Source organism: Ostrinia nubilalis, chromosome 17, assembly GCF_963855985.1.
Source record: "Ostrinia nubilalis chromosome 17, ilOstNubi1.1, whole genome shotgun sequence".
Lineage (NCBI taxonomy): Eukaryota > Metazoa > Arthropoda > Insecta > Lepidoptera > Crambidae > Ostrinia > Ostrinia nubilalis.
The window spans coordinates 8,468,720-8,494,664 of NC_087104.1; the positions used below are offsets into that span (position 1 = coordinate 8,468,720).

At 37.2% G+C, this 25,945-nt stretch overlaps 3 protein-coding genes and 2 long non-coding RNA genes across 5 annotated transcripts; 2 read left to right on the forward strand and 3 right to left on the reverse strand.

Annotated features, from left to right (window-relative positions):
• Positions 1 to 3,988: 3,988 nt before the first annotated feature.
• Positions 3,989 to 7,437, reverse strand: LOC135079707 (uncharacterized). Its single transcript, XR_010258874.1, has 3 exons — positions 7,348 to 7,437; positions 4,739 to 4,781; positions 3,989 to 4,308 (listed from the first exon to the last, which is right to left on the reverse strand). It is a non-coding gene; the product is annotated as an uncharacterized LOC135079707 (long non-coding RNA).
• A 3,899-nt stretch (positions 7,438 to 11,336) lies between these two features.
• LOC135080011 (holotricin-3-like) lies at positions 11,337 to 12,807 on the reverse strand. The gene is made up of 3 exons (XM_063974680.1): positions 12,737 to 12,807; positions 12,043 to 12,085; positions 11,337 to 11,806 (listed from the first exon to the last, which is right to left on the reverse strand). Exons 1-3 carry the CDS (start codon positions 12,749 to 12,751, stop codon positions 11,433 to 11,435), a joined length of 432 nt encoding a protein of 143 aa, XP_063830750.1. The 5' UTR covers positions 12,752 to 12,807; the 3' UTR covers positions 11,337 to 11,432.
• Positions 12,808 to 17,450: 4,643 nt separating this feature from the next.
• LOC135079708 (uncharacterized) lies at positions 17,451 to 18,679 on the reverse strand. Its single transcript, XR_010258875.1, has 2 exons — positions 18,580 to 18,679; positions 17,451 to 18,129 (listed from the first exon to the last, which is right to left on the reverse strand). It is a non-coding gene; the product is annotated as an uncharacterized LOC135079708 (long non-coding RNA).
• A 1,624-nt stretch (positions 18,680 to 20,303) lies between these two features.
• Positions 20,304 to 22,294, forward strand: LOC135080241 (uncharacterized). Its single transcript, XM_063974925.1, has 4 exons — positions 20,304 to 20,330; positions 20,938 to 21,064; positions 21,412 to 21,512; positions 21,777 to 22,294. The coding sequence occupies exons 1-4, from the start codon at positions 20,304 to 20,306 to the stop codon at positions 22,173 to 22,175; spliced, it is 654 nt and encodes a 217-aa protein (XP_063830995.1). The 3' UTR covers positions 22,176 to 22,294.
• Positions 22,295 to 23,793: 1,499 nt separating this feature from the next.
• Positions 23,794 to 24,997, forward strand: LOC135080242 (fibroin heavy chain-like). The gene is made up of 3 exons (XM_063974926.1): positions 23,794 to 23,899; positions 23,988 to 24,030; positions 24,111 to 24,997. Exons 1-3 carry the CDS (start codon positions 23,885 to 23,887, stop codon positions 24,995 to 24,997), a joined length of 945 nt encoding a protein of 314 aa, XP_063830996.1. The 5' UTR covers positions 23,794 to 23,884.
• The last annotated feature ends 948 nt before the right edge of the window (positions 24,998 to 25,945 follow it).

A 25,945-nucleotide genomic window follows, 5' to 3' on the forward strand; every position in this document is an offset into this window, starting at 1 on the left:
TACTAAATATATATTAAACCGCGTAGGTTTACATACTACAATTTGTTATTTTCTCATTTATACAAGCCATTACATTCGTTGGAGAAAAGATTGCATACCAAAAGTCACACAAGTCTTCAGTCTCTTAACTGAACTTTCCGTGTGCCCTATTATAGTGTCAATGACTACGTCCTGTCTACTTAATTTAAGTAAATAAATATAATTTATTATTAATGTCATATGACACCATGTCATATTGTTAATTCGACCTTTTGTGCACCTCTGTGGTTCAATAAAAATTGTCGTATGAATATGAACGACTTTTACGAGGAGTTAAAGGGAATAAATCAAAACCTTCAGTCCAAGAAAGTAATTTAACTCTAATTTTTCCAATTATCACTGTGACCTTAGGGTCACACAGAAGTAGGTACATAAACATGGTTGGAATTAATTTTGGATAATTGTACTGCACTTTTAAGCTCTTTGCTTGGGGCCGAAAGTCCTTCGCCTACCTACATAGTACAATTTACAAAATTCGTATTTGATGTGATTTAAATCCGTCAATTATTATACTGTAACGAAGGTAGTCACAAGCAAAATGTTGTGGCACACACAACTGTTTACGAGTTAACTTATTTTAAGTACAACAGCCTCGTGAAATATTCTAATACCTACCCGACTCGCTAGGTCAATAAAGTAATTTGTCTCTGCTGACTATTGTCACAAAAATTAGTACTTACCTACCTACCTACTGGCAACTTAGGTATGTACACTTCAATGAATCATGAGTGACATTGGCGATGATATAAAACTTAGTGTTACACAAACATCATTACATAAATATTATTACATCGTGCAAATGAGCGATCGTCCAACGGCATTCAGGTGATGAAAATAAATCATTCGAAATTAAATCCGATGCCCACCCTAAGGGCCTTGATGAAACCTGATAAGGTTTAGATCGGCTACGAAACTATCATTTAATTCTAGCTGTGCTTGCAACTTCGTCTGCATAACTTTTCCCGCTTTCGCAACATTCTTATTGATGCTCCGCTACTATTGGTGGTAGAATGATGTTATTATGATTTTATAGAATTCGTGGTTAAAGGACTCCAACACAAAGATAATTTTTGTGTTGATGCAAACAAACTCTTGTTCAGCCCTATAACATTATTATCATAATTGTAATTACAATAATACATAATTACATATTAAGATTGCTCTGAATTAAGCTGGTTGACTAACCGTCAATAAGCTGATCTAGCTGACAAGTTATCACTGTTAGCCCTAAAGATAATGGTCGCACAGTCTTACCACAGCACTGACGTTGGTAAACCGCAAAGTTTACTAAGTTTGTACTATTATTATAAATTTTATCAATTCCGACTCAAACTTCGCTATCCCTAGCGAACAGCGATAACGCGGAATACTCAGGCAATACAAAAGTATCGTACCTATACATAGCCGGCTAGCTATTGTCACCTATTCATTACACCGTCCACCTAGGCTACGGTCCTGTAAAGGTTTATAAATATTAAAATCTGAGCTGATACCTAAATGTGGGAAATGTTGGAGATCATCAAACGCCCGCTATCGGCAAGCGACCTTAACTGTACCAGTGAATATTCTTATCCATACCTAATAATTATTCACTCCTACCGAAGCTTATTAAATTCATCCAACGGTCTGATACTGTGAGTGAAGGTGGACGTAGCTTTTGCGCCTTTTACATGACGTAAAGTAACCGATAGTTCATTATTACATAGTAGTTAATAAACGATGCATTAAACGTGAATTTACGGAGATGCAGATGCAGGTTGCGTTCTGTAAAATATTATAATGTACCTACACACAGTACATTACCACTCAGTAGACAGATAAGCGTGTCCACCTAAATATTCAACAATCATTTAGGTTCTAACTAATTCATAACATTTCTCACTGATCAATGTCTTATTCTTCAATTGATCACATTGGCGATTACACAGCGCCACCAGGAGATAATAGACACGTCTCTCATTATAAAGGCTTCGAATAACGGTACAGTACTGTTTAATAGCGACGTTTTACCTGAAAATAAAACGTTTATTAAACATACTTACCTTATTCGAAGCCTACTTTTTAAATCTACCTGGTGTCATAAAACACAATGGCGAGAATATCGAAACCTAGTTTCGAGCTACCGTTGGTGGCGCTAGTGTCGTTAATTGAGGCGTGCTTAGGCGGTGGGAGACCGGAGCGGAAGTCACGTGGGCAGATTATACGTCAAAACTAGTACTCAAACAGGAAAAGACAGACACTACTCTCATTATAAAGGCTTCGAATAAGGTAAGTATGTTTAATAAACGTTTTATTTTCAGGTAAAACGTCGCTATTAATTCAAAGCAAAAAAGGCTTATTACATCTGAATTGTCAAAAAATGACAGCTGTCAGAATTCCGTCGAATTAAAAATCGGACTTTAGGTAGGTATACTTTTGTAAATAACGTGATTTAATTTTGCACTGTAACGATGCACTTTGATCTATGTTTTTTATGCAAAAACAATGCGTACAGGTTTGATTTTGGACTTTGATCTCGAGGTCTTATGCCAAAAATAGATAAAAAATTAATGACCAGTGAATCCTTATAGGCGATATCAAACCTTACGATGACTGTTCTATGGTTCGATTTGAAAACGTATGAAATCTACTACTTATCAAATGGTTCTGGCATTGACTACTCAACTTAGGTCCGATTTGACCAAACTTTTATGCGAGAATAACTCCTGGTATAGCCTGACCAGGAACATAAAAACCCTCGCCATGTTGCGGAAAACTAATGGTACTAATTTCTTTTAATGGCAACAGTAACTGAAAACTTCATTGACATGTCACCTTGCATGTCAGTCTATTGCTGTCAAAGTGTAAACAAAGTTTATTTTAAATGTGCGCAATTGGTTTTATGAATTAAATTGCTAAAATATTTTTATAGTCGTGAAAGAAAAGTGGTTCACAATGTGTTAAAGTATTTGACGAAGAGAAATACTAAGGGTTTGGACAATATTTTCATTGAATAATGTTTCCGACAAAGGTTGTCAAATTGACTGACATGTTTATCGTATAGTACAGTCCACTATGAAAATTAGCTGTGGTTTGTTTCAACTACCTATTTTAAAATTTTTTGTCACTTTGTAAGTGATGAATTTTATGGGATTGGGAAAGAAGTACGGAGTTTGAAGCGTTCATGAGCAGACATTGCAGTTGAATATTCAAGTTCTGAATTTGATTATTGATGAATAATAAAATAAATTCTACTAGCTCGATTGATGGTTTCATTTAATTTATTTAAATCAGGTTACCTATAATAATATTTTTTCGTTAATTTATGAAAATATCAAATTAGCCCGTAATCCTGAATCCTGATACATAAAGTTAGCCTATTAATTTAACACAGGTACGACTGTACTCAGTGTTGCACTATCAAATGCAATTGACGCGCCTCTATGCCAGGGTTTTTATGTTCCTGGTCAGGCTATAATAACTAACTCGCATATTGACAGTTTCTATGGGAAATATGTCAAAACTGACGGTTTATTCTGAGAATAATATTTACTCTTGTTTGGTCGAACCCACCCTTAAAGTTCTGTGAATAAAGCGATCTTCTTCTTCATTTTCAGTTATGTGAATTTTAACAACTGATGAATCACTACTCTGTCTCACTATTGTCCTCTGTTAAGTACTTACTTAAGTATTCATCGAAATGAAAACATGCTTTTCGGAAAAAGGTAGCCTGCATGCGTGCGTGATAATATTTATAACAAATTGATTTTATTTTCAATTAGTGTATCCCATGAAGTCTACTTGTCTAAATGAATGCTTACTCTACTCTTCGCTAATCTTGTTCAGAAAATAAGGTAGGTTTGAAAGCCTATACTCGTAGGTACGAGTACTAAAACAATATCTGTATACTAAAACATATAGGTACCATTAGTTAGACAAATTAAAAAGAAGACGTTGAGATTACATGTAGGTATATTTATTTCTTACAAAATTAATAACTTATGTATTTTCCATATTACAAACTTATATCATTGTTATACAGTCAGTCGGTTATCGCGATTCTTCAGTATCAGTGTTTATGGACATGTTCCAGAACTTTTCCTGCAGGTCCGCTACCGTGACCCCCGTGTCCGTGACTGCTCTCTAGTCTGTGTTCAATACCGTGTTTGACAATTTTTTCTACAGGGCTGTCATGGGCTTTTCCTATTGGCCCGTGGCCGGCACCACCGTGTTCGTGGCTGTTGTGATAAACTTTTCCAAGGGGCCCGTGACTGTCGTGGTTATCGTGACCTGAAAGAAATACAAAGAAATTACAATAAGATGAATATTGTAATTCGAATATGGAGGATATTGTTAATTTCGAAAAGTAGCTTCAGTTTTAAAATTGATGTAACGAACATGCTTTTATCATGAAATTGCTACACGGCTCTACACTATTACAATGGATGCTAAACATCCGAAAAACTGACAGTTTTTTCAATTTTAACCGCCTCAATTGTCTGGTGGTAAGAACTTAAGAAGACCACTTGCTTCAGACTCAGGGATCTTGGGTTTGTTTTCCAGTGGGGGCAAAATTCTCTGTTTTAATAATTTTTAATACGTAGGCCTACTATTATAGGTACCTACATAGTTACGTAGGTAATAATTGTTTTTTTTACATACATGAGGTAGTAGTAGTAGTAGTGTATAGTGGCATATTTAGAAGGTAAATGGTACCAACCTGGAGCGGCTAACGCTACAGCCACCAGCGCCATTGCGATAAACTGAAATAAACAAAAAAATAATACATAAGTGCTAGTATTCTTATAATTTCTGTACACGAAGCGAAAATACTTTGTGGTGGAACACAATTAATGAAAAATAAAAAGAAAACAAATCAATATCGAAGAAAAATCGCGTATTATTTCAAAGCTAGAGAAAGGAATTCCAAACAAAGACCTGGCAAAAGAATATGATGTATCACACTCGATAATTTCAACCATTTGGAAGGAAAGGGAGAAAATTCAAATCCTTTATGACCAGAATTTTTTGAAAATGAAACGAGCCAGAACAACGCGGCATACGAAGATTGAAGAAGCTTTGTTAAAGTGGTTTAAATATCAAAAGACAAATAATGGCCCATAAATGGACCAATTCTTCAACAAAAAGCAAACGATTTTGCTCAACGTTTTGGTGAAGATTTTGTTTGCTCGTCTAGTTGGATTCAACGTTTCCATTCCATTGAAAGATGGTTATGAAAATGGGACGCTGGGGACGCTGAATTAAAAGCAAACAATAAGAAAGTTCTTCTTTTAGTTGATAATTGTCCTGCTCATCCGGCTGTTACTAATCTGAAGTGCATTATACTCGTGTTCTTACCACCAAATGTTACATCTGTACTGCAGCCTATGAACCAAGGTGTAATAAGATGTTTAAAATCTCATTATAGAAGACTGCAAGTGTTAAAGTTAATACAAAGCATTGACAGTAATAATCAGAATAGGTTTACGGTCCTTGATGCCATCTTGATGATATCAGAAGCATGGGAAAAAGTTTCACAAAAAACTATAGCTAACTGCTTTGGGCATGCAGGTTTTAAAGATCTTACAAGTCTTAGGCATGGACCTATAAAAAAAGTCGGACGGATTCTCATCAACAAAATACTGTGACATTAGGATACACCAGCTTGCCTGTACGTACAGGCCGGCACGCACACATTCACACCCTGATACACCACTTCGAGTGCAAACTTCACACAGTTGACACATTTAAGCTGCGAAAAAACAACACGAATACGACATGTCTTGTGTGATGAAATTGTGTAAAAACCATTCTGTTCGAACAAACAAAAATTAAGGAATCACATTTCACAGGCAAAATAATAATCCAATCACTTATTTCCCGACATTAAAATATTGAAATCAAACGTCATTCACTCGAAAAAATAATACGTCAAAGACCAGTGTTCTCAGTTATTTACGTGGGAAAATTACCCGAAATATGGGAAATTAGAATAATTTTAGGACTTTTTAGTTATTTATTACGCATATTATGGAAATAAAATAATTTATCATAATAATTGTGTTTTAATGAGATATATTTTCATAGGCAAATTTGATCCTTCCCAAAAATGTGGAACTGCGAAATTCAAATTTTCTTACATTGATTGCAAGTCAGTGTCAGGTTGTATGAAACTCATTAAAAACTCATTAAAAACTATCAAATCAAAAAAAATCTATCAGAGATAATAATAATATATTGATGATGCATAAGATTATGATTATAATGTACACAAGATTCGTAATTTGTAACTGCGTGAATCATTTTTGATCAACATTATGTACATACCCTGACACACTGACTTGCAAACAATGTAAGAAAATTTGAACATTGAAAATTTCGCGCCTACCTCAACGCATTCACCTTTCATCCTTTTAAAATGGCACGGAATAATTCTGTCTACATTTCCAAGTAACATCTGCCGATCTATGTTTTTCTTAAAATAAATGGGTAAAATGTTTTGGCTAACATGGCATCCCTAAATTCACTCACACAATAGACAAACGCCAAAATTTTGCGTCACAGTTTTGTTGTAGCGCGAGTTCCGTCCGCCTTTTTTTATAGGTCCATGGTCTTAGGTATAACAAGAACCTCAGATGATGTGATTGACGATGATGAAGAGGACAATATTTCTTTGGCTCAATTAGCCCGAAATTTACGACCTGCTTTATCTACTACTGAAGCAGACGAGTTCATTGATGTAGATCTGTCTATTGCAATTTGTTCACCAGCTACGGAGGATGACATTGTACGTGAAGTTCGAGAGGAAAATGAAAACGAACAGGAAGACTCGAAAGAACAATTTACAGTGCCAACTTTGATTGACGGTCTCAATGCTGTTAGTGTATTACGAAAGATTGTTATTTTTAATGAACAGTTCCACATGCAGGGAAATTGTGACGATACGCTGATTAAAATCCAACGTGAATTACAAAATTTGTATGCACGACAGAAGTGTTCCAAACTAACTAAAATTACAGATTTTATGCATACAAAAATGATGGAAAATGATATTGTTCTTTTATATTATACGTTTGTATCGAAGTAAACAAAATGTGGTTTAATATCCTACATGAATATAGGTACATATTATTTTTCCTATTAATACCTGTGACTGGTTGTTACAAGTATCGGTTTTTACGACTAAATATGTAGTCCTTTCGATGTCGTTACAACAGATTTTTACTGTAATTAGATATTTATGATTTCAATAAAAAGTAGAAGGCAAATGAAAATGGCTATAGGGCCGTAAAAAGGATAATACATTTGAATATAAAAATAAATCCTTACCAGAACCTTCACCATATTTATATCGTAAGTATTGTTGCCTATGGGGAAACCACACAAGAACTATGGGTTAACTTTGATGGACACGTCTTATATATACGATTTGCGTTCCTCTGTTTTCAATTAACATCTGATTATGTTTTTTATCAATTAGTCGCGAATGTTGCAGTTATTTTAGAATAGGCACAGCAAGTTTTCTAAATGGCCGTAACTCAAGCCTTTTAAACGTATAAGTTTGATCATGAAATTGCTACGCTAACAAAATAGTGGTCGCTCGATATTTTGATACAGGTACCTACCTAGTTAGTTTTCATATTAAGTATCTACAGGGATTTATTTTAAATCAGCTAAGTATGCCCGCGACTTCGTACCTTCGCGTGAATTTCGGTCTGCCACAGAAAGTTTTAATTGCGTGCTTGTCCCCATTCCAAAAACTGGTAAAACCCTGTCTTATATTTTTTTTGTTACATCAGAATAGCTCTAAACTTAGGTACATAAATATTTACCCCATTGAGGGCTTTTTTTACTAATACAAATTTTTTTTTTATATCTAATCAAAAGCCTGCCTAAGCAATTAAAAAATAACTGCTAATTACGAGTTTTCTTTATCCAAGCGCTCATCTTTTGTAAAATGTGATTTCATCTTGTACTGTAACTATGATCTATACTTAGATTTTTTCGCAAAAAATGCTGAACTGGTTTTATTTTAAACTTTGATCTCGAGGTGTTGTGCTAAAAATAAACTAAAAAATTAATAAACAATCAAATTAAGCCTATAGGTATGGAAATCTGAATCTTAAGAAAACTGTTCTACGATTCGATTCAAGTTGGCGCTACTGGAGAGTAAGGTCCAGCTGGTGCTACTGGTGAGCGTTGAAGTGGTAGGAGGACAATAGCATTTTCACTTACCAGGATGACGCCACTGTAGAGTCAGGTCTCTCTTACCAGTGCAAGTGGTGCCAAATGTTGAGCATAAAAACGATTGCTATTGATCTAGCATTTTATTAATTAACCGTTACAAAGTTCTGTAACTAAAGCAATCTTCTTTAACTTTTTCTGTTAAGTAAGCTGCACCAACTGAGGTTCGTTCGTTCGTTTCAGCCAAATGACGTCCACTGCTGGACAAAGGCCTCCCCCAAGGTTTTCCACAATGAACGGTCCTGCGCTGCCCGCATCCAGGCTCTTCCCGCGACCTTTACCAGATCGTCGGTCCACCTAGTAGGAGGCCTGCCCACGCTACGTCTTCCAGCCCGTGGTCGCCACTCGAGAACTTTCCTGCCCCAACGGTCATCGTCTCTACGAGCTATGTGCCCCGCCCACTGCCACTTGATTTTAGCAATTCTGCGAGCTATGTCGGTTACTTTGGTTCTTGACTGAGGTTGCCTGTCCCATATCCCTCTTTTCTGACAGTAATGGATTGAATCAAGCCTGAAAAAATTAGCCAAGTGCGTATCGTGTCACGCGCAGTGTAGGTTTCCGTAGTTGCACAGTATATTTATCTACTGTGGTAGTTGTCCGTCGTTACCACAATATATTTCAGAAGCAAGCAATAACTTCATATAAAATCACTTTAAATATTTTCTTCTAAGGAATTTTTATTAGGTGTGAAATTTTATAATACAAATTCAAATTATTTATTGCATGTCACATGTTACATGAGTTAAACGACTATTACTCTTAAACTAACTGATCTATCTCAACCGTTATAGTTTACCTTAAAAGTTCTTAAAAAGTACTATTATCATGAATTTTTTTCAGATTTTTTAGAGGCGGGGGAGGGGACGCCCTTCTCGAAAAAAAGTTGGCACTTTAAACTTTAATATTTTGCAAACGGATCCCTAAATAAAAAAAATTGTCTTAAAGACCCCTAAGCCATTTTCAAAGACCTATCCAACGATACCCCACACGTTGGGGTAGAAGATGAAAAAAATTCACATTCACGCAGGACATGTCACGATTAAATAAATAAATAAATCTTTATTAATTTCTTCACAAGTAAGTTTCCAATTACATGTACTAACAATAAAACGCATTTTTAAACAATATTACTTATTGTGAAGACTGGTGCTTGATATGTGTTGAGACAACCTGTAATACAAGACACCAGGTCTCCACCTCTTAAACCGAAAATAACACAATAGAAAGAATGCTTCTAAACTAAACTAACATGGCAATACAAGAATTAATGCAATATAAGGTTTATTTTCTTACTGATTATGTTAGAAAAGACATAATTTAAACGTGTGGAGTGTGGTGAGTGAGAGTTGTGTGGTGGGTGGTGTGAGGTGTAAGGTGTAACGTGTGTGATAGTGTGGGAGTGTAGAAGTTTCTTACTTTGTTCGTATTCTTATAGAGTAACGTAAGTTACATGAAACCAAGAATAGATAAAGTCAAGAAGATTAAATAATTAAATTTTATTTTATTTAGGGGCGTAATTTAATTTTATTTTAGGGGCGTAAGTAGGGGACGAATATCATTTTCATTTAATGCTAATAGGTGTTTAAATAATGGCTCTTTAATTTGTCTGCTTGTAAACGTTCTGAGATTCAGTTTATTTTGTAACATATTGTACAATCTGGGAGCTAGAAATTTGTAGGATCTTTGTGCAAACTGGGTTTTGAAGAATGGTACATTACAGCGGTTTAGTCTAGTGCCGGGATCAGGGGTGATTAAAACAGAATTACTATGGAATCTACGTATGGTTTGATAAATGAAAAGTTTTCGTACATTTAGTTGTTTAACTTTCTCATAGAGCAACGTTGTGGGGTGTCGAATTGGCAGGGACATAAGAACTTTTAATACTGCCCTTTGAGCTCTTTCAAGCTGGAGAAAGTGTACTTGAGCAGATCCTCCCCAAATGCAGATACAATAACACAAGACAGATTCAACTAGCGCTTTATAGATTTTAATCAGGAGAGGGAAATCAGCTACAGTTCTAAGGTTTTTAAAAACAAACATTAACTTTCTAATACGTCCGGTAATAAGTGACAGATGTGATTCCCAATTCAAGTGTTCATCGATCATGATGCCCAGATATTTTATGGTATTGGTACGAATTAGAATAGGGCAATTACATCGCAAAGGAGTGTTGGTCTCTATATTACAAGGGTAGGTGTGTATTGTCATCGAGAAAGTGTCATCAGGCCGGCCAGAATTAGTTATGCTAAAGCAGATATATTTGGTTTTGCTTGTGTTCAAAGAGAGTAAACTATTTTCGAGCCAGGTAGTAACCATTGAGAGGCCACTTTCAGCGATTTCGATCACTTAGGTAGCAAGAAAACCAATCAAGTGTGATTCCCCTGATGCCCAAATTCTCCATTCGTGAAATCAGTATTGGAATACATTGTATGATTAATACTTATCCATAGACTCTTTTCGCCCAAAGGACCAAGCCAACGATGAAAACATTTCGTTGTATCACAGAAGAATTATACTGTTGCATTATTTAGACGGTATAATTTGATGATGTTAGTTCGTAAAAGAAATAAAATACAGAGCCACCTATTTGTAAATTATTAACTGTCAAAAATTTAGTGGCAATCACACGATTAAGGAATTTGCTATTAAATTATACATTATATACATCCTACTTACGAGCAAAAGTATGGAATCATCCCGTTTTATTTGATTCCGAATGAGTATGTAGGTTTGCATTTATTTATTTTATGGTATCAATTAATTTAAAGTAAATAAATTATTATTATTTATCTGCTATATTTCTTACGATCGGAACAAATTGGCTGATTCCATACTTTTGCTCGCGAGTGTAGTAGGTGACTGCAACACATATTAGTAGGTACCAAGTATTGTACAGGTTGTACTGCTAGTTGCAACGTGCTACTGTCCACGAAGAAAATTTTGTTTTGTATGTAAGCTGCAAACAGGATTATGCGTACAAAGACGCGTACGCGTGTCTAGTACTAGTCTAGTACACGCCAACGTGGACAGTGACGCTAGCTACATTGTATGACTATCAAAGAAAAACACTGAGCTTGACTGTATTCTATTTATTTCCTACTTATAATTAATAGGTATTTTTATCACTCCATACTTTTTGTACAGTCAGTTGGAAATCGGTGATTATCTAATTAATAGTGTCCGTGGTGATCATCATATCCACCGTGCCCGTGGTGCCCATGGTCCAAATGGTGGTGTCCGTGTTCGTGGCCGTGGTGACCATGGTCGTGAACTAGTTCGTGAAGTCCGTGACCGTGACCGCCGTGTTCGTGGCCGCCGTGCCCGCCGTGTTCGAAGCCACCATGCCCACCCTGTTCGTAGCCACCATGCCCACCCTGTTCGTAGCCACCATGCCCGCCGGGCCCGAAGCCACCATGCCCGCCGGGTCCGAAGCCACCATGCCCGCCGGGTCCGAAGCCACCATTCCCGCCGTAGCCGTGTTCGTCGCCGCCGTGCCCTCCGTGGTCGAAGCCACCGTGACCGTCCCCGAAGCCGCCACCGTAACCTAAGATAAAATTTGTGCGCGATTAGTATCATAACCAAGAAAAACCTTGCATAGCTATTTTACTGCTCATTAATTGCGGTAGGTACTGTGGTTTTCACGAAACAGATTATAGGATACAGAATTACGAAGAGGTCATTAACGTTTGTTTGTAGAGTTGTTAAGCACCATGTATATCACTAGCATAGTAATTAACCAGGGCGAAGGAAAGATAGACTTAAGAGGGAAACTGTACAAACCTGGTGCGGCTAACGCCACGGCCATTAGCGCCAATGCGACAATCTGGAAAAAAAGAAAAATAAATGATATAGGTATTTGCCTGTAGTACTTCTATATCTACCTTTTTATATCTACTATAACGAGAGGAGAGGAGAGAGTAGTCCCGTATGCATGCTAATATGCATACGGGACTACTCTCTCCTCTCGATCCCACCGCTGCAACTCCTGTGCAGCCAGCCTAGGATCTACAGCTTGACCGCCAATAAAAATCCAATCAGTCAAGGCAAATTTTCCCCCGGGACAAACTTAACTATCATTGGACTCGCAACGAGATTAATCAGAAGAAAATATTTTCTATGAGGAGTTCGAAGTTAGGGTTCCACTTCCCTCCAGTGCAAAGAGGATGACAGGTGACAAAACAAAGGCTTAAGTAATGACCTATGCAAAGGGATCATCCTCCTTAGTGATGGATGTTCTAATGAATTAAGCTTGGTTGTAAATTTCCCCATGTTGGTGAACCTATGTATAGAGCCACATACAAAGGGATGGACAATGGGGACAAATGCCTGTGATTAGAAGAAAAGCTAAGTAGTTTTTACTAACAACACAAGAAACCAGTCAGAAATCTCTTTAAAAATTTGCGGTGGAAAAGAAGGAGGTAGGTATTTAACTAAATGTTAGTTAATTGGAATAACAATTAATACAAATCCTTACCAAAATCTTGGCCATTTTAATGTTATTGTTGTCTTTTGAAAACCACACAAGAACTGTGGGTAAATTTTGATGAACTCGTCTTATATAGGTGGTAGAGCAGTACGTGCGTTCCCAATCTGACCTCAATTGACATCTCATCTCGTTGAGAACTTGTGGGGCTAGTAGCGGTCAATTGAGGAAAATCCTCAGGTTTTTGAAATGGCCAGATATTGATCAAGAATGTTACGGACCTATTCGATACTTGATAGACTAAATAAGTACATTGAAAAAAAAATATACCAACTGAATTGAGAACCTTCTCCTTTTGTTGAAGTCAGTTAAAAAGATCAAGCGATTGATCGGGGCAACAGTGTTGCTATTTCATAGCACTTATGTCATAGATTGTGTTAAAAAAACTAAGTACTAATAAAATAACTAATTTAAGCTACTTGCAACTTAAATAAGTCATAATAATGTCTTGAAGTATTTTACTGCTTTACAGCCTTATTTCAAACTAGCCGTACCCGTGACTTCGTACTCCTGAAAATCGTTTTAAGTAACTTTTTTCGTTTTTGCAACATTTTTCATTGATGCTCTGCTCCTATTGATCGGAGCGTGATACCTATATCTAAGTAGCCTTCCTGCGTGCGCGTTCAAATAAACAAACATACTCTTCAACTTTGTAGTAAATATGGTTGTCTTATTACTCATAAATGATTATCGATAAGAATCTTCGTATTTAATGATAGGAATAGAACCGTAGCCTTAGAAAATATAAAATATAGGTACTTATGTTACTCATATTGGTACAATAATTTATAGTACCTACCTATTGTAGACTTGCATCATCATATCACCCTAGGTTTTGGAGTGGAGGCCACGTACCGGAAAATACAACATGGGACGTCCACCCCTAAGGCGGACCCACGACCTCATAAAGGTAGCAGGAAGGCGCTGGATGCGCAGGCCGCTACCAACCGGGTGATGTGGAAATCATTGGGGCCTATGTTCAACAGTGGACGTCCTGTAGCTGAAATGATGATGACCACTGTCCGTATAGTCCACCGTAGACAGTCCACTGAACACAGGCTTCCCCCAAAACGTGTCATTTCCATTTTACTCTTTCTCTTGTTAGCTTCTAGCAGTAGGAATTTTTCATCAAAATTGGTTTTGGTAGTAGATGAAGAATTTTCAGGTTGATAATTAAATTACATACTATTCTTCTGAAATACTATGAAAATTTCAGAAGTTTTGTAAATTATATGATTTTAATTTGTACTGTAACTATGCATGGATGTTCCTGAACCTATACCTACCAATAAATTTTTGTAAACAAAACAAAATGCTAAACTGGTTTTGTTGTTATGCAAATAACAATAATAAAAATTAACGTCCATCCAAACCTGATTTAAGGTTCCTTGGATATTTTTCTGTGCTTCAAAAATTGTATACCGTTAATGTTTCTTTTAATATTAATTCCTTTTTAATATCTATCTAATAGTAGTAGTATTAATTGTACCTTGCTATAAATATCATTTTAGCTATCTGATAAAATAAATAAATAAAATAAATCTTTGGACGACTACACATAGCACAACAAACACACATAAAAAACAGTTAAGTGTGACTAGTGCAATAATTACGAACGCTATCACAAGAAAACTGACCAAATTGTTTGGAAAATCAGCTTTTCTTTCAGAAAATAGCTTATTAGTTCTTACAGGAACACTTTATTGGTTTTCTAGCGGTCCAATCCCTTGAAAAACTTGCTGGATGAAAGGACCATTATACCTCGTAATGTACTTACTTACCAACTAACATCCTACTACTGAATCATTAGAAAGAATAGGTGAGTAAACTTAAGAGTGAGATCTTAAATGGCAGTCCTCGCATAATCATCGTCATCATCATTATTTTCAGTCACAGGACGATCACTGATGTGCTGAACATTGGCCCTCCCCCAATGATTTACATATCGCGTAGTTGGTAGCGGCCTGCAACCAGCGCACACTGGTTCAAGAAACGATAAAAATGGAATTAGCGATTTATTCACTTTTTTCGATGGAATCATGTGTAGAATGTTATAAAAAACGTTTTGTTTAAGTTCTATTTTTCTGAGAAATGCGTAGTTTTTGCTATATTACATGTTTTGTGTTTTATTTGTATGAAACGTTTCCTTCACGAGGCTCTTATTCAAAATGTTAAAATTTGTTAAAGATGACTACTTATAGGTTTTAAAGAGTTATACTAATAGAAGCTAATACAGTAACAACTTTGTCCCAGTGCGTCCCCGTTTAGGATATAAGTGATATTTTCTAAGGTACGAAAAAGTATACAAAATATATGGATATAAGGCAACTTAATGATAATTTATTGATTTTCTAAAATAAAAAGAAGCTAACAATCATTCCAATCTTAATCTTTTAGTATTCAACATCATCATCAACATCTATAAATTCGAAAGTTTCATCATTATTTGAAGCTAATTCATTAGGAAGAGGAGATTTTGGACTCGCACTCATTTTTGGTCTTATTGTTGACAAAAAATGATCCGAAGAAATAAGTTTATTATTTAAAATATCACGATTGGACACTTTTCGGTTAAATTTACGCGTATGAATCTCTCTGATCTTTCTAAAATCTTTATTCCGCGATTCTGCAGCTTCTTCCGATAGTGCTCCTATTGGCATAATATCTAAGTGCAAAGCAAAACCAACTGACATGAATAATTTAACAAAATTAAAACTGATCTCTAAATATCAATATGTACAAGTATGGCCTATCTTCATTGCACGCATGGATAGGGGCTATGGAGACTAAATTACACATTGCTTATAGACTAGAATTTAAAACTTGGACAGTAAGAGGAAATAAAAAAGCAATTATGGAGAAACGAAAAGCTGAAATACAATAACGGTTTCGCGATGAAACTGGATTGCTAATAGATACCTATTGTGCAGCAAGGGGCTGGAACAACAAACAACGGAAATACTACGCGTAGATTTTTTGCAGATCCAGAAAAAACATCCAACATCACTGGAGTTAGTCAAGATCTGATCGCTAGGTTGTCTGTATTATTATGGGCTATGGCTTCCGGTGAGCAAATAAACCACCAAAACCTTACTCAATATGGATGGGAAACCGCTGAGTTGTTCGTCAGTTTATACGGTTGGTATTACATACCATCCTGCATGCATAAGCTTCTTATACATGGAGGTGACATCATAAAGCACTTAGATATTATGCTTATAGGAGCACTATCGGAAGAAGCTGCAGAATCGCAGAATAAAGATTTTAGAAAGATCAGAGAGAATCATACGCGTAAATTTAACCGAAAAGTGACCAATCGTGATATTTTAAATAATAAACTTATTTCTTCGGATCATTTTTTGTCAACAATAAGACCAAAAATGAGTGCGAGTCCAAAATCTCCTCTTCCTAATGAACTAGCTTCAAATAATGATGAAACTTTCGAATTTATAGATGTTGATGATGATGTTGAATACTAAAAGATTAAGATTGGAATGATTGTTAGCTTCTTTTTATTTTAGAAAATCAATAAATTATCATTAAGTTGCCTTATATCCATATATTTTGTATACTTTTTCGTACCTTAGAAAATATCACTTATATCCTAAACGGGGACGCACTGGGACAAAGTTGTTACTGTATTAGCTTCTATTAGTATAACTCTTTAAAACCTATAAGTAGTCATCTTTAACAAATTTTAACATTTTGAATAAGAGCCTCGTGAAGGAAACGTTTCATACAAATAAAACACAAAACATGTAATATAGCAAAAACTACGCATTTCTCAGAAAAATAGAACTTAAACAAAACGTTTTTTATAACATTCTACACATGATTCCATCGAAAAAAGTGAATAAATCGCTAATTCCATTTTTATCGTTTCTTGAACCAGTGTGCAGCGCCTTCCTGCTACCAGAGGTCGTCGGTCCACCTTGCGGGTGGACGTCTCACGCTGCGTTTTCTGATACGTGGCCTCCACTCCAGAACCTTGCTGCCCCATCGGCTATCAGTTCTGCGTTCTATTTGCACTGCCCATTGTCTCTTCAGCTTGCTAATCCGTCGGGCTATGTCAGCGACTTTAGTTCGTTTACAGATCTCCTCATTTCTGATTCGATCATGTAAAGAAACACCGAGAATAAGCCTCGGATAATATGTACTTAGTTTATTTTGCTTAAACTTCAGCATAAATCAGTAGTAAACTACTATACTACTAACTATAATATACGGAACTTTTTTCCATATCGAATACAGTGCGTAAAGAGCCAGGCATCGACACCTCGTAAGTTGATGTCACCTAGACTAGTTTTGTGGCGCCACCATGTTGCCAATGGGACTTACCCATAATCTGGATATTGGAAGTTTTCTTGAAAGCCATTTCTTTAATAACGTCATTCATTTAAGTAAACATATTTGATGAGTAATAGGCGGTTTGGCAGCTGTAGATTACGCACAATCTCTGTCGTAAAACAGTTTTCAATAGGTATACTTACGTCATATATCTGCCTAAGTACAATAAATAATTTTCCGTTAATGACTTCTACAAGTACTTGTGAATTATCCACGTCGGCGTGGGATTGATATATTGACAATTATAATAAGTACAGTACAAAACACTGTGTAAAAAAAATTGATTGAGGAAATATTTATTTCAATTTATATTCATTTATTCGTAACATGGCGGAAGAAGATGCAATAAAAATAACACTTTGAATCCAACATTTTATTTACAAACATACATTTAGGCATATAAGTTATATAGTAAAGTAAGACTTAAAATGTTATTGTTTCTTAGAGTGACCTAACTCTACTTATTTAAAAGTAGTTAAATAAGTACAGGAAGGCGCTGGACGCAGGCCGCTACCAACCGCGCAACATGGAAAGCATTGGGGGAGGTCTATGTTCAGCAGTGGACGTCCTATGACTGAGATGGTGATGATGATGATGAAGTTCAACTGTTAGGTCCGTTAAATCAAGTTAGAATATAAACATAACTAATAAAACTTAATAAATTACCTAAAATTACCAATAAGTTCAGCCTTTGCATTTGAATACAGAATTTTCATACTTTTTCAGCCTTGTCTAGTAACCATGCTTCGTCGGTTGTTATTTTCGGGATTTACGTAGTATGGGTAGTAAGCGCCTACTTTTCTGTTGAACACCAAGTATGGAGGCATGTAGCTGTACTCCTTAGAAGACCAGCTCCTTCTATAAGTACTTCGTTTTGACTTCTTCGGATGTTTAGGTTTGTGAATGTTCTTCGTAATTTTGGAAATATCTTGGTGTTTTGACGCCTGGTGAACAGCTGTGGTAGCAGGAACTTTGTGATGTTTTTTCTTGGCCTCAGCGACAAGTATCGCGTTCAGTATTATGCATGCGAGGACGAGCTACAAAATAAGTATAAAATATTAGTCTAGCATACATAATACAGTTACTATTCTTTTCCTTAATATTTGACTTAAAAAGCCATTGATTCGTATTTAAATACAGTCATTTTCTTAATTGGTTTAGATCAACCTTTGTAAAACTTAAGCACTCAAATGGATAAAATTTAGAGTTTTTGTTTTTAAAAATGAAAAAACATTCTGTTAAGAAATAAAAACCTTGTTTTAATTTTATTCTTAACAGAATTGTAGGTTATACCTATGCAATTTGTAATAGCTTTTTAAGCTTTCGTTCGTACCACCCTGAGCACGAATAGCTGTCGTAACTCGTGATCATATTTTTTAATACAGCTATAGCGACATGTTTTTCATAAAAACATAACAAGAACGATATTTGTTTGTGCTTTGCGTACTGATACCGGTCACGTTTACTTATTCAAATGGTTAACTCACCCGCAAAATGTAGAGACGGACGTTGTTCATGTTCACAAACTCGCTCAGTCTCTAATGTAGAGCCTACTGAGGCCAAATCTGCACACAAGTTGCAATTTTCTATGGGAAAGTAAACCATTTTTGAACTTGATTTTCGTATTTATAGTGATAGTTCGTGAGAAATGACCTACTAGAAAATAAGTCTCTTGAACAAAATATCCTTGGAGTAGCTTTACACGTTTTATCTCAAAATTTTAAATAATTCTGTAGAAAAAACAAAAAGCAACGTGATGACGTGATCTATTCAAAATAAAAAATAATAATTGTTAGTAGATTTTTATATCGGGCATAATTGCTGGCATCGATTTGTATAAAGGACGTGTTTTTGATCCACTAAGATCTTAATGCTTGTTATTTATTGTCAAAAAAACACGCTGTATCAAAATATTTTTGGTTGGGCTGGTAATCATAGATTTGAATTATTATTACGAGTGCTATTCTTGTAGCAAGATAGATAAATAAGTATCAGGTAGAGTTGGTGACACAGACAAACTATGTAGGTATGTGCTTAAAATGTAGAGTTAGAATGACTAAACTTCTCTAATTTAATTTGGCTCAATATCTAGTCTTACATGAACAATCGAAATTTTATATCTTAGGTTCTTCCATGTCTTTATTTAATAAAAAAAAAACATCTACCAAACAACTCTACGTATTCCTTGTCATAAGAGTGTCAACATTTGATTAGCGGGGTACTGCGAGCACACTGAGTTACACTAACACGGTCATACAGTCATTGGTCATACTTTCATCTTGAACGGCACTAGAATATACTCGTACTTACTTACACTTGGTTTTCGTTGAAAATGTACTATGATTTTAGGCTAGTATGCAATGTCTAAAGGTGCACACCTCAATATTGTCGAAATAGAAGAGGGAGCCGTAGTACCTAGATACATTTCCTTCCTGAATACACAAAGAAACAATCAAATCCAGCATATAACAATGTAGCATGTGTACTCATAAAGCTCATTTTGTTTTTTTTTTCAGGAAGGCTTTTAAAAAGCACTTTTACACGTCCCAGTATTATCTTATCTACCCTACCACTTCTTCGGGACAATAAATGGGCCATTGCTGAGAAGAAGCAGCGCAAAAAAACTCAGTCACAATAATTGTCAATATTAGGGACCAGGAAAAAAAATTGATAACCATTAAACAGTTCTTGGTATTCTTAAAAGTCAGATTCGTTTATCTCAGTAGGTATATTTTTCTTCTTAATTGTCGCAAACATTAAAAAAATATCAACATCAAATGATAAATGTTTACTAGAGATATTATATCTTATACCTATTTATCTCACCGTTATTAATGTTTAAAGTAATGATAGAGAGCAATTCATTCATATATTGTTTATTTTTTGTTTTGTGCGTAAATTGCTTCAATTATGTAGGTAACTGTTACAAAATTATGACACACGATGGGACTGTTTGTGATTACGAGTATATCGGCAGGTTTCGGTAATTACGTAGTTTCATTAATAAACCTGTATAATACGATCGTAGTACTTATAATTACGTGCTGTCAATTTCTTTTGACACGTAATTGATTTACGATAGAGTTCAAAATAATAGTTTAATTTGGTATTTTAAGCAGAAATTTTATAGCAATTTTGTAAAGACAAGTTACTGTTGCAACAGTACTTTTATAAAAGAGCGCCCTTCACCTTGAAGGGCACTCAGTGCAAAATGGAGCTCAAGTTGGTGATATTGTCGGTAAGTTAAAACCTATGGGCTTTTTAAGGCATTCATTTTATACTTACACCTAGATACTTACTTAAAAACTGGTTTAGGAATGAGTGAGGCCAGGATTTTACGATTTATTATAGGTACTATTAAGTGTAATGTTATTATTACATTAAACTATGTTTGTTCCACCTGGACATCGAACCCTGAATCTTTGAGTTGAGTTGAGAGAATCCAACTCTCTAACGACAACGGTAGTTATCAATATGAATGTATCATCCTTTCAAACTAACTTCATAACGCCTGCTGTTACCTCTATAGCACTTGTCTACAGTAAAATAATGTCTCTACACCAGAGGTTTAGCGCCCACCTACGTCCACCTATAATGTGATTGCAGTTAGCGTGTTTGCCTATACGTTAACATCAGTTTTAACACTCATAGTATGTTGGTTAAAATATGACATTTTTGTAAAATTACAAGTAGTTTAGTAAATTTAGTAAAATTATAAAATTATTAACTACGCTAAATATTAATTCAGATTTCAGTGATACCTATTATTTTTGCTTATTTTCTTTAGCTGATCAAATTATAAATACCTACTTAGCTTTTTACTAACGTCGTTTTTACTCTTCCAGCTAGCATGCTTGTCGTGCCTCGTCCCGCCCGCCCATGGCTCGGCGTTGCTCGCTAAGGCGGCGGCGGTGAAGGGCGTCGGCCTGTTGGGCGCCGGAGCACTGGCTGCTAAGGGACTCGCCGTTAAAGGTAGGAAAAGGCAATACTCGTACCCTTTGTATCTGCCCCCAAATGCCAAGGGCCAGTTGGTACCTAACTGTTGTTGTGAGATGGAAGCCGACAAAAATGAAGAATGAAATTAAGAAGGCTCTTAAAAGTTTTTACCAGCACGCGCTATAATTGCACCGCAAAAGTAGTTATTTTACATAGGATAGACCGCTTACGAAAACCACATTCTTCAATCTCTCAAACACAACATTTTATTACCTTATGTACACTTAAGTAGAGTCTTTATTCGTATCTTCATCTATGATTACATATTAGATTTACCTACTTAAGAAAAGTTGAATACTTATTATCAACAAATTGATGTCTTCCTTCAGGAGCCGTAGCGCTGGGTGCCAAGGCCGTCGCTTCGAAGGTGCTGGCAGCCAAGGCTGGTGTGGGCGCCGCTGTAGTCGCTGCCACTCCTGTTAAGGTACATCAAATAGGCAATTTGGCTGTTTTCTAAAAACTTCTCATATTATGAGTGGTGATGTATCAAGAACATAAAATACTAATTGACCAAAATTGCTACCAAATACATCATTGGCATAGAAAGTTAATTATAATTAAAATACGATCTTGAGCATTATGGCATTTTACTGGCATGTTATGCAAGATGAGTCATGTAAATGACTCTTTCTCTAAATACTTTATCGTGCCGATTTTTTAAATTAAAACCAATTTTATTTTTATTTAGGTTCCAGAAAGCACGGTAGTCGTAAGCCCGCCCAGTCTCTCAGCAATCAAAGGTAGAGTGTTAGGTCTCCTCGGCACCGTCCACGCTGCTGCTGTGAACAAAAGCGCCGCTGTCGGCCAGCTTCTGCTGTCACTGCTGCCCACGAAGACCGTCGTCCAGCCCCCTAAAGTTGTCGAGGTCCCCACAATTGTCGAAGTCCCGACTATCGTGGAAGTCCCGAAAGTCGTGGAGGTCGAAAAAGTAGTTGAGGTCCCCACAGTCGTGGAGGTCCCTAAATACGTCGAGGTCCCGAAATACGTGGAAGTCCCTAAATACGTGGTGCCACCACGTCCTAAAGTAGTCCCTTGCCCTCCCTCTGTAGCGGTTATAGGGCCCACCATGGAAGTAGTTTATAACTGAGATTCAAAAGCGTTAGGTTCTTTTAAAGTTGGTGTTAGGCCGCTCTAGTCATTCAGAACCAAAATGATGTAATGTACTAAAAAAAGTGTAATTTAAATGTAATATTTATTAACTTATTACATGCCAATAGATTTCAACAACCTTGGACATGAATTTTAATGAACATCTCAATTTGTTTTTTGTTTCAATGTATTGACAGGATTGCTCATTTCTATTGGCTTGGAATGTAATGTCATCATGATAATAAAATATCATACAAAAAATACGTCAGTTTTATTTGAAGTGGAAGTTGTGAGAGCAAAACCAGGTGACACTGTTACTTTTATACGAGTAAATAAACAAAAACATATCACTTTCTTGGATATTTTCGGTGGATTTTCCCATGGGTTTTCCTAACACTGATAAGATGAAGATAGTCATTTTCGTCGACGTAAAAAGATACGTAAGAACAAGATACTAAATCATTTTGAAAGAGTAACACTAATTTATGCAACATCCAACACTGATACACATTTTCACTTGCAATAATATCGATGACGATAATAAATGATTAGATTAATCAAGCCGAAGATGATTGATTGATGATTAGATTTGAATCATCATTGTTCAAATTTTGAAATTTCACAACTTAGCGATCATTCCTTAATTTAAGACCGGGAATGTAGAAATGACTTAGGTTCTCAATAGATAGACAGGGACTTGACTTTTGAAAAATATTTCAGGAAGTTTAACTACTGCTTAATGATGATTAATACATACAGTACTGTAAATCTTAAGTGGTGCTGAATAGAGTTAAAAGTATGTGCAGGCGCATGTTGCACCCTTTGCACGATAAACAATCGTAGAAAGTTTATAATATGAACGTGGGTGGTAATGAGCACGATGTACACAAACACTTAGTAGCCCATAATGAAGACACTTTTCGATGGTTCTTGATTGTGGCATTACTTGCGTTGGCATTAATCAACACAAATTGATAGCAATTTGTAAAATCGATTACCCAATAGGTGAATACCAATGACACGCAATGTGCAACTAAGTCGAGTTTTCGCTCTATAATTTTTTGTTCCCGACGGTACGTAACGCGGAGTCGTTTGACATGCAGTTTTTGGGCAAAGAAGCGGTCAAGTAGGCCGACGCACCGAGCGTGGACGCGATTTATTAAGCGCCAGCAATACGAGTTACCGTCTGACAGCTCTCTTGTAACATGCAAATCGGTTGCGTTCGCAAAGGAACCTATTATGCAGATTACCGATTAAAGAATCGATTTGTACCGCTCGCTGGAGCGCTTCCTGTCATCACAATTGAACCTTCAATTACAGGCGGATATGAGCATACGTAATAAGGGCCTTACGGAAACATCGCCCGTTCTTGAATCAGCTTCTACTGGTCCGGGCTGCAATGGACAACGAGCGCTGATTTCTCGCGACCGCAGCCGCAAGGGATGTGCGCGCATCCGACATGGTCTGATATCTCTTGCAAGCGTTTGTTCGATTGCAACCCGCGCTTGCCGACGATTAGTTTTTACTGGACAACCTAATGATATTCAAATAGGGCGGCATCGGCCGGCTGTTTAGCATTGTTAATGTGATGTTAATAATTTTCGTGGGGGTATAAAAGTGCAAGCATTTTTGTGTAATGGAACATAATTGCAACGCACTGCGTGATTTAGTGTCGTATTGAAGCGAGCATTAAACATAAACTTAGCTATGTCTCGACTTACGGTAAGATGTGATGGGACAACATAAGTGCATGGTGTGATTTAAAAGTTTTACAAATAAAAATGTCAACTTATGATATTTCCTATTTCAGATCTTATTTGTCATCGCAGTAGCGTATGAGGTAGTTGGAGAAGGTATTTATTTAAAATATAAACTGTTAAATTGAACAAGTTAATTGAAGAAGAGAATAATACCATTTTTTTTGTCGTGACAGGAGTTGCAAAGGAAAAGGCCGCAGACTCTCAACCAGAACAATCTGGATACTATGGCACCGCTCTAGGCGCCGGCCACGGAATTGGCCTCGCTGGGGCAGCCATTGCTGGCGGTGCTGGCCTCATCGCTGGCGGTCCTGGTCTCATCGCTGCCGGCCCCGCCGTCATCGCTGGTCCTGGTCTCGTCGCCGGTCCCGGTCTCGTCGCCGGTCCCGCTCTCGTCGCCGGCCCCGCCATCGGAAGCGGAGCCGCCCTCAACAGCGCCGGCTCCGTCGGTGCTGCCCAGCTCAGTGCCATCCAGAACGCCCAGGCCGTCCAAGCCGCCCAGATCGCCAACTCCGCCGCCGCCGCCATCCAGGGTGCCCGTGTGACCGAGGCCGCCGCGAGGGCGGGACAGGCTAACGCCATCACCAACGCCCAGGCTCTCGACGCCGCCCGCGTCGCCAACATCCAAAGGGCTCAGGCCGCGGCCTGGGAGAACGCGAGGGCCATCGAAGCCGCGAGACGCGCCGCCGCCGCCAGCGCCGCCGAGGTAGCCCGTGCCGTGGAGGCCGAGCGCCTGGCGCACGCCGCCCGAGTGCAGGCCGTCGCCATCGCCAACACTCGCGCCGTGGAGGCATCCCGCATCGCCAACGCCGCGAGAGCGCAGGCCGCTGCCGTCGCGTCCAGCGCCGCCCAGGCTCAGGCTGTAGCTGACTCCGTCGCCAGGACCGCGCACGACGCCGGCGGCCTGCTGCTCGGCGGCGGCCCCGGCCTGGTCGCGGTCGGCGGCCCCGGCCTGGTCACCGTCGGCGGCCTCGGCGGCATCGCCGGCGTCGGCCTGGGCTACGGCGCCGGAGTCGGCTACGGACACGGCTACGGCTACGGCATCGGCATCGGCAAACACTAAACGACAAATTATTTATACCGACTCCAGTGAACTCTCCATAGTCAATACAACCAAAATTCTACATCCGTTTCGTTCTTTACACAGAAATGGTTAGCGGCATTCAGTAGATTTGGTCAGGTGATGTAAATATTATTTTCCAAAATTACGATAGTCTATGTCTTGTTATAATAAAACGTAGCATATCACTAAACTGTTTTTTATTTTTTTCTATTAAATTATATTTGATAAGGAAAATTAACAAACAAATGCTTCGATAGAATACTTAGTTACAGTTAGTTACAAATTAAATTGATTACGAGTATTTGAAATGTAATATAACATCTAATTATAATATTTTATTACAATGATAAAACATGATCATAACTATGATCAAGTGCCCAAGTAGGTACCTATTTTGTGGTATGTATTAAATTAAACTACTTAATTGGAAGTATTATTGAAACGTATGTAACTTTCATATGTACGAGTATATTTGAGGTGTGAGACATCAGTCAGTCCATACTAGACTACCTGGAACAGTCCAGAAGAAAATTTTCAGAATCGGTCAAATCTGAAAAAATTTAGAAAATCCGGTTTTCAGTTTCCAAAACATTCATCCATTGTCAGTCTCGTATATCAATAGAATTTAAAAAAACCCATTACTCATAAATCTAACGTCGAAACAAAACGTTGACGCGTGATCATCGCACTCGAGATAATTATCTCCACGGATCATTTGCATCGCGTCAACACGATAAATAATTCATGGTAACACATATAGTGGTTAGACACGGCTTTGTTTGATTTTTCATGAATTCGGTAATGATTAATTGTTTAAAAAATATCAATCAAACCATAGGAAATTATTAACACCAAAGGGAATACTCCCACCCTGTGCCCTACCTGTCTGATTTTCTCATGATTTTCTCATAGAATATGATTTGACTACTCATAGAATATTCTACTTTG

Coding starts and splice junctions, on each gene's coding strand:
- LOC135080011 (XM_063974680.1), bottom strand. Junction 11,807..12,042: donor CGTGGCGTTAGCCGCACCAG/GTTTGTACAGTT, acceptor ATTTTATCTTAG/GTTACGGTGGCGGCTTCGGG.
- LOC135080241 (XM_063974925.1), top strand. CDS start 20,304: ATGGAGCTCAAGTTGGTGATATTGTCG. Junction 20,331..20,937: donor TCAAGTTGGTGATATTGTCG/GTAAGTTAAAAC, acceptor TTACTCTTCCAG/CTAGCATGCTTGTCGTGCCT. Junction 21,065..21,411: donor TAAGGGACTCGCCGTTAAAG/GTAGGAAAAGGC, acceptor ATTGATGTCTTC/CTTCAGGAGCCGTAGCGCTG.
- LOC135080242 (XM_063974926.1), top strand. Junction 24,031..24,110: donor GTATGAGGTAGTTGGAGAAG/GTATTTATTTAA, acceptor TTGTCGTGACAG/GAGTTGCAAAGGAAAAGGCC.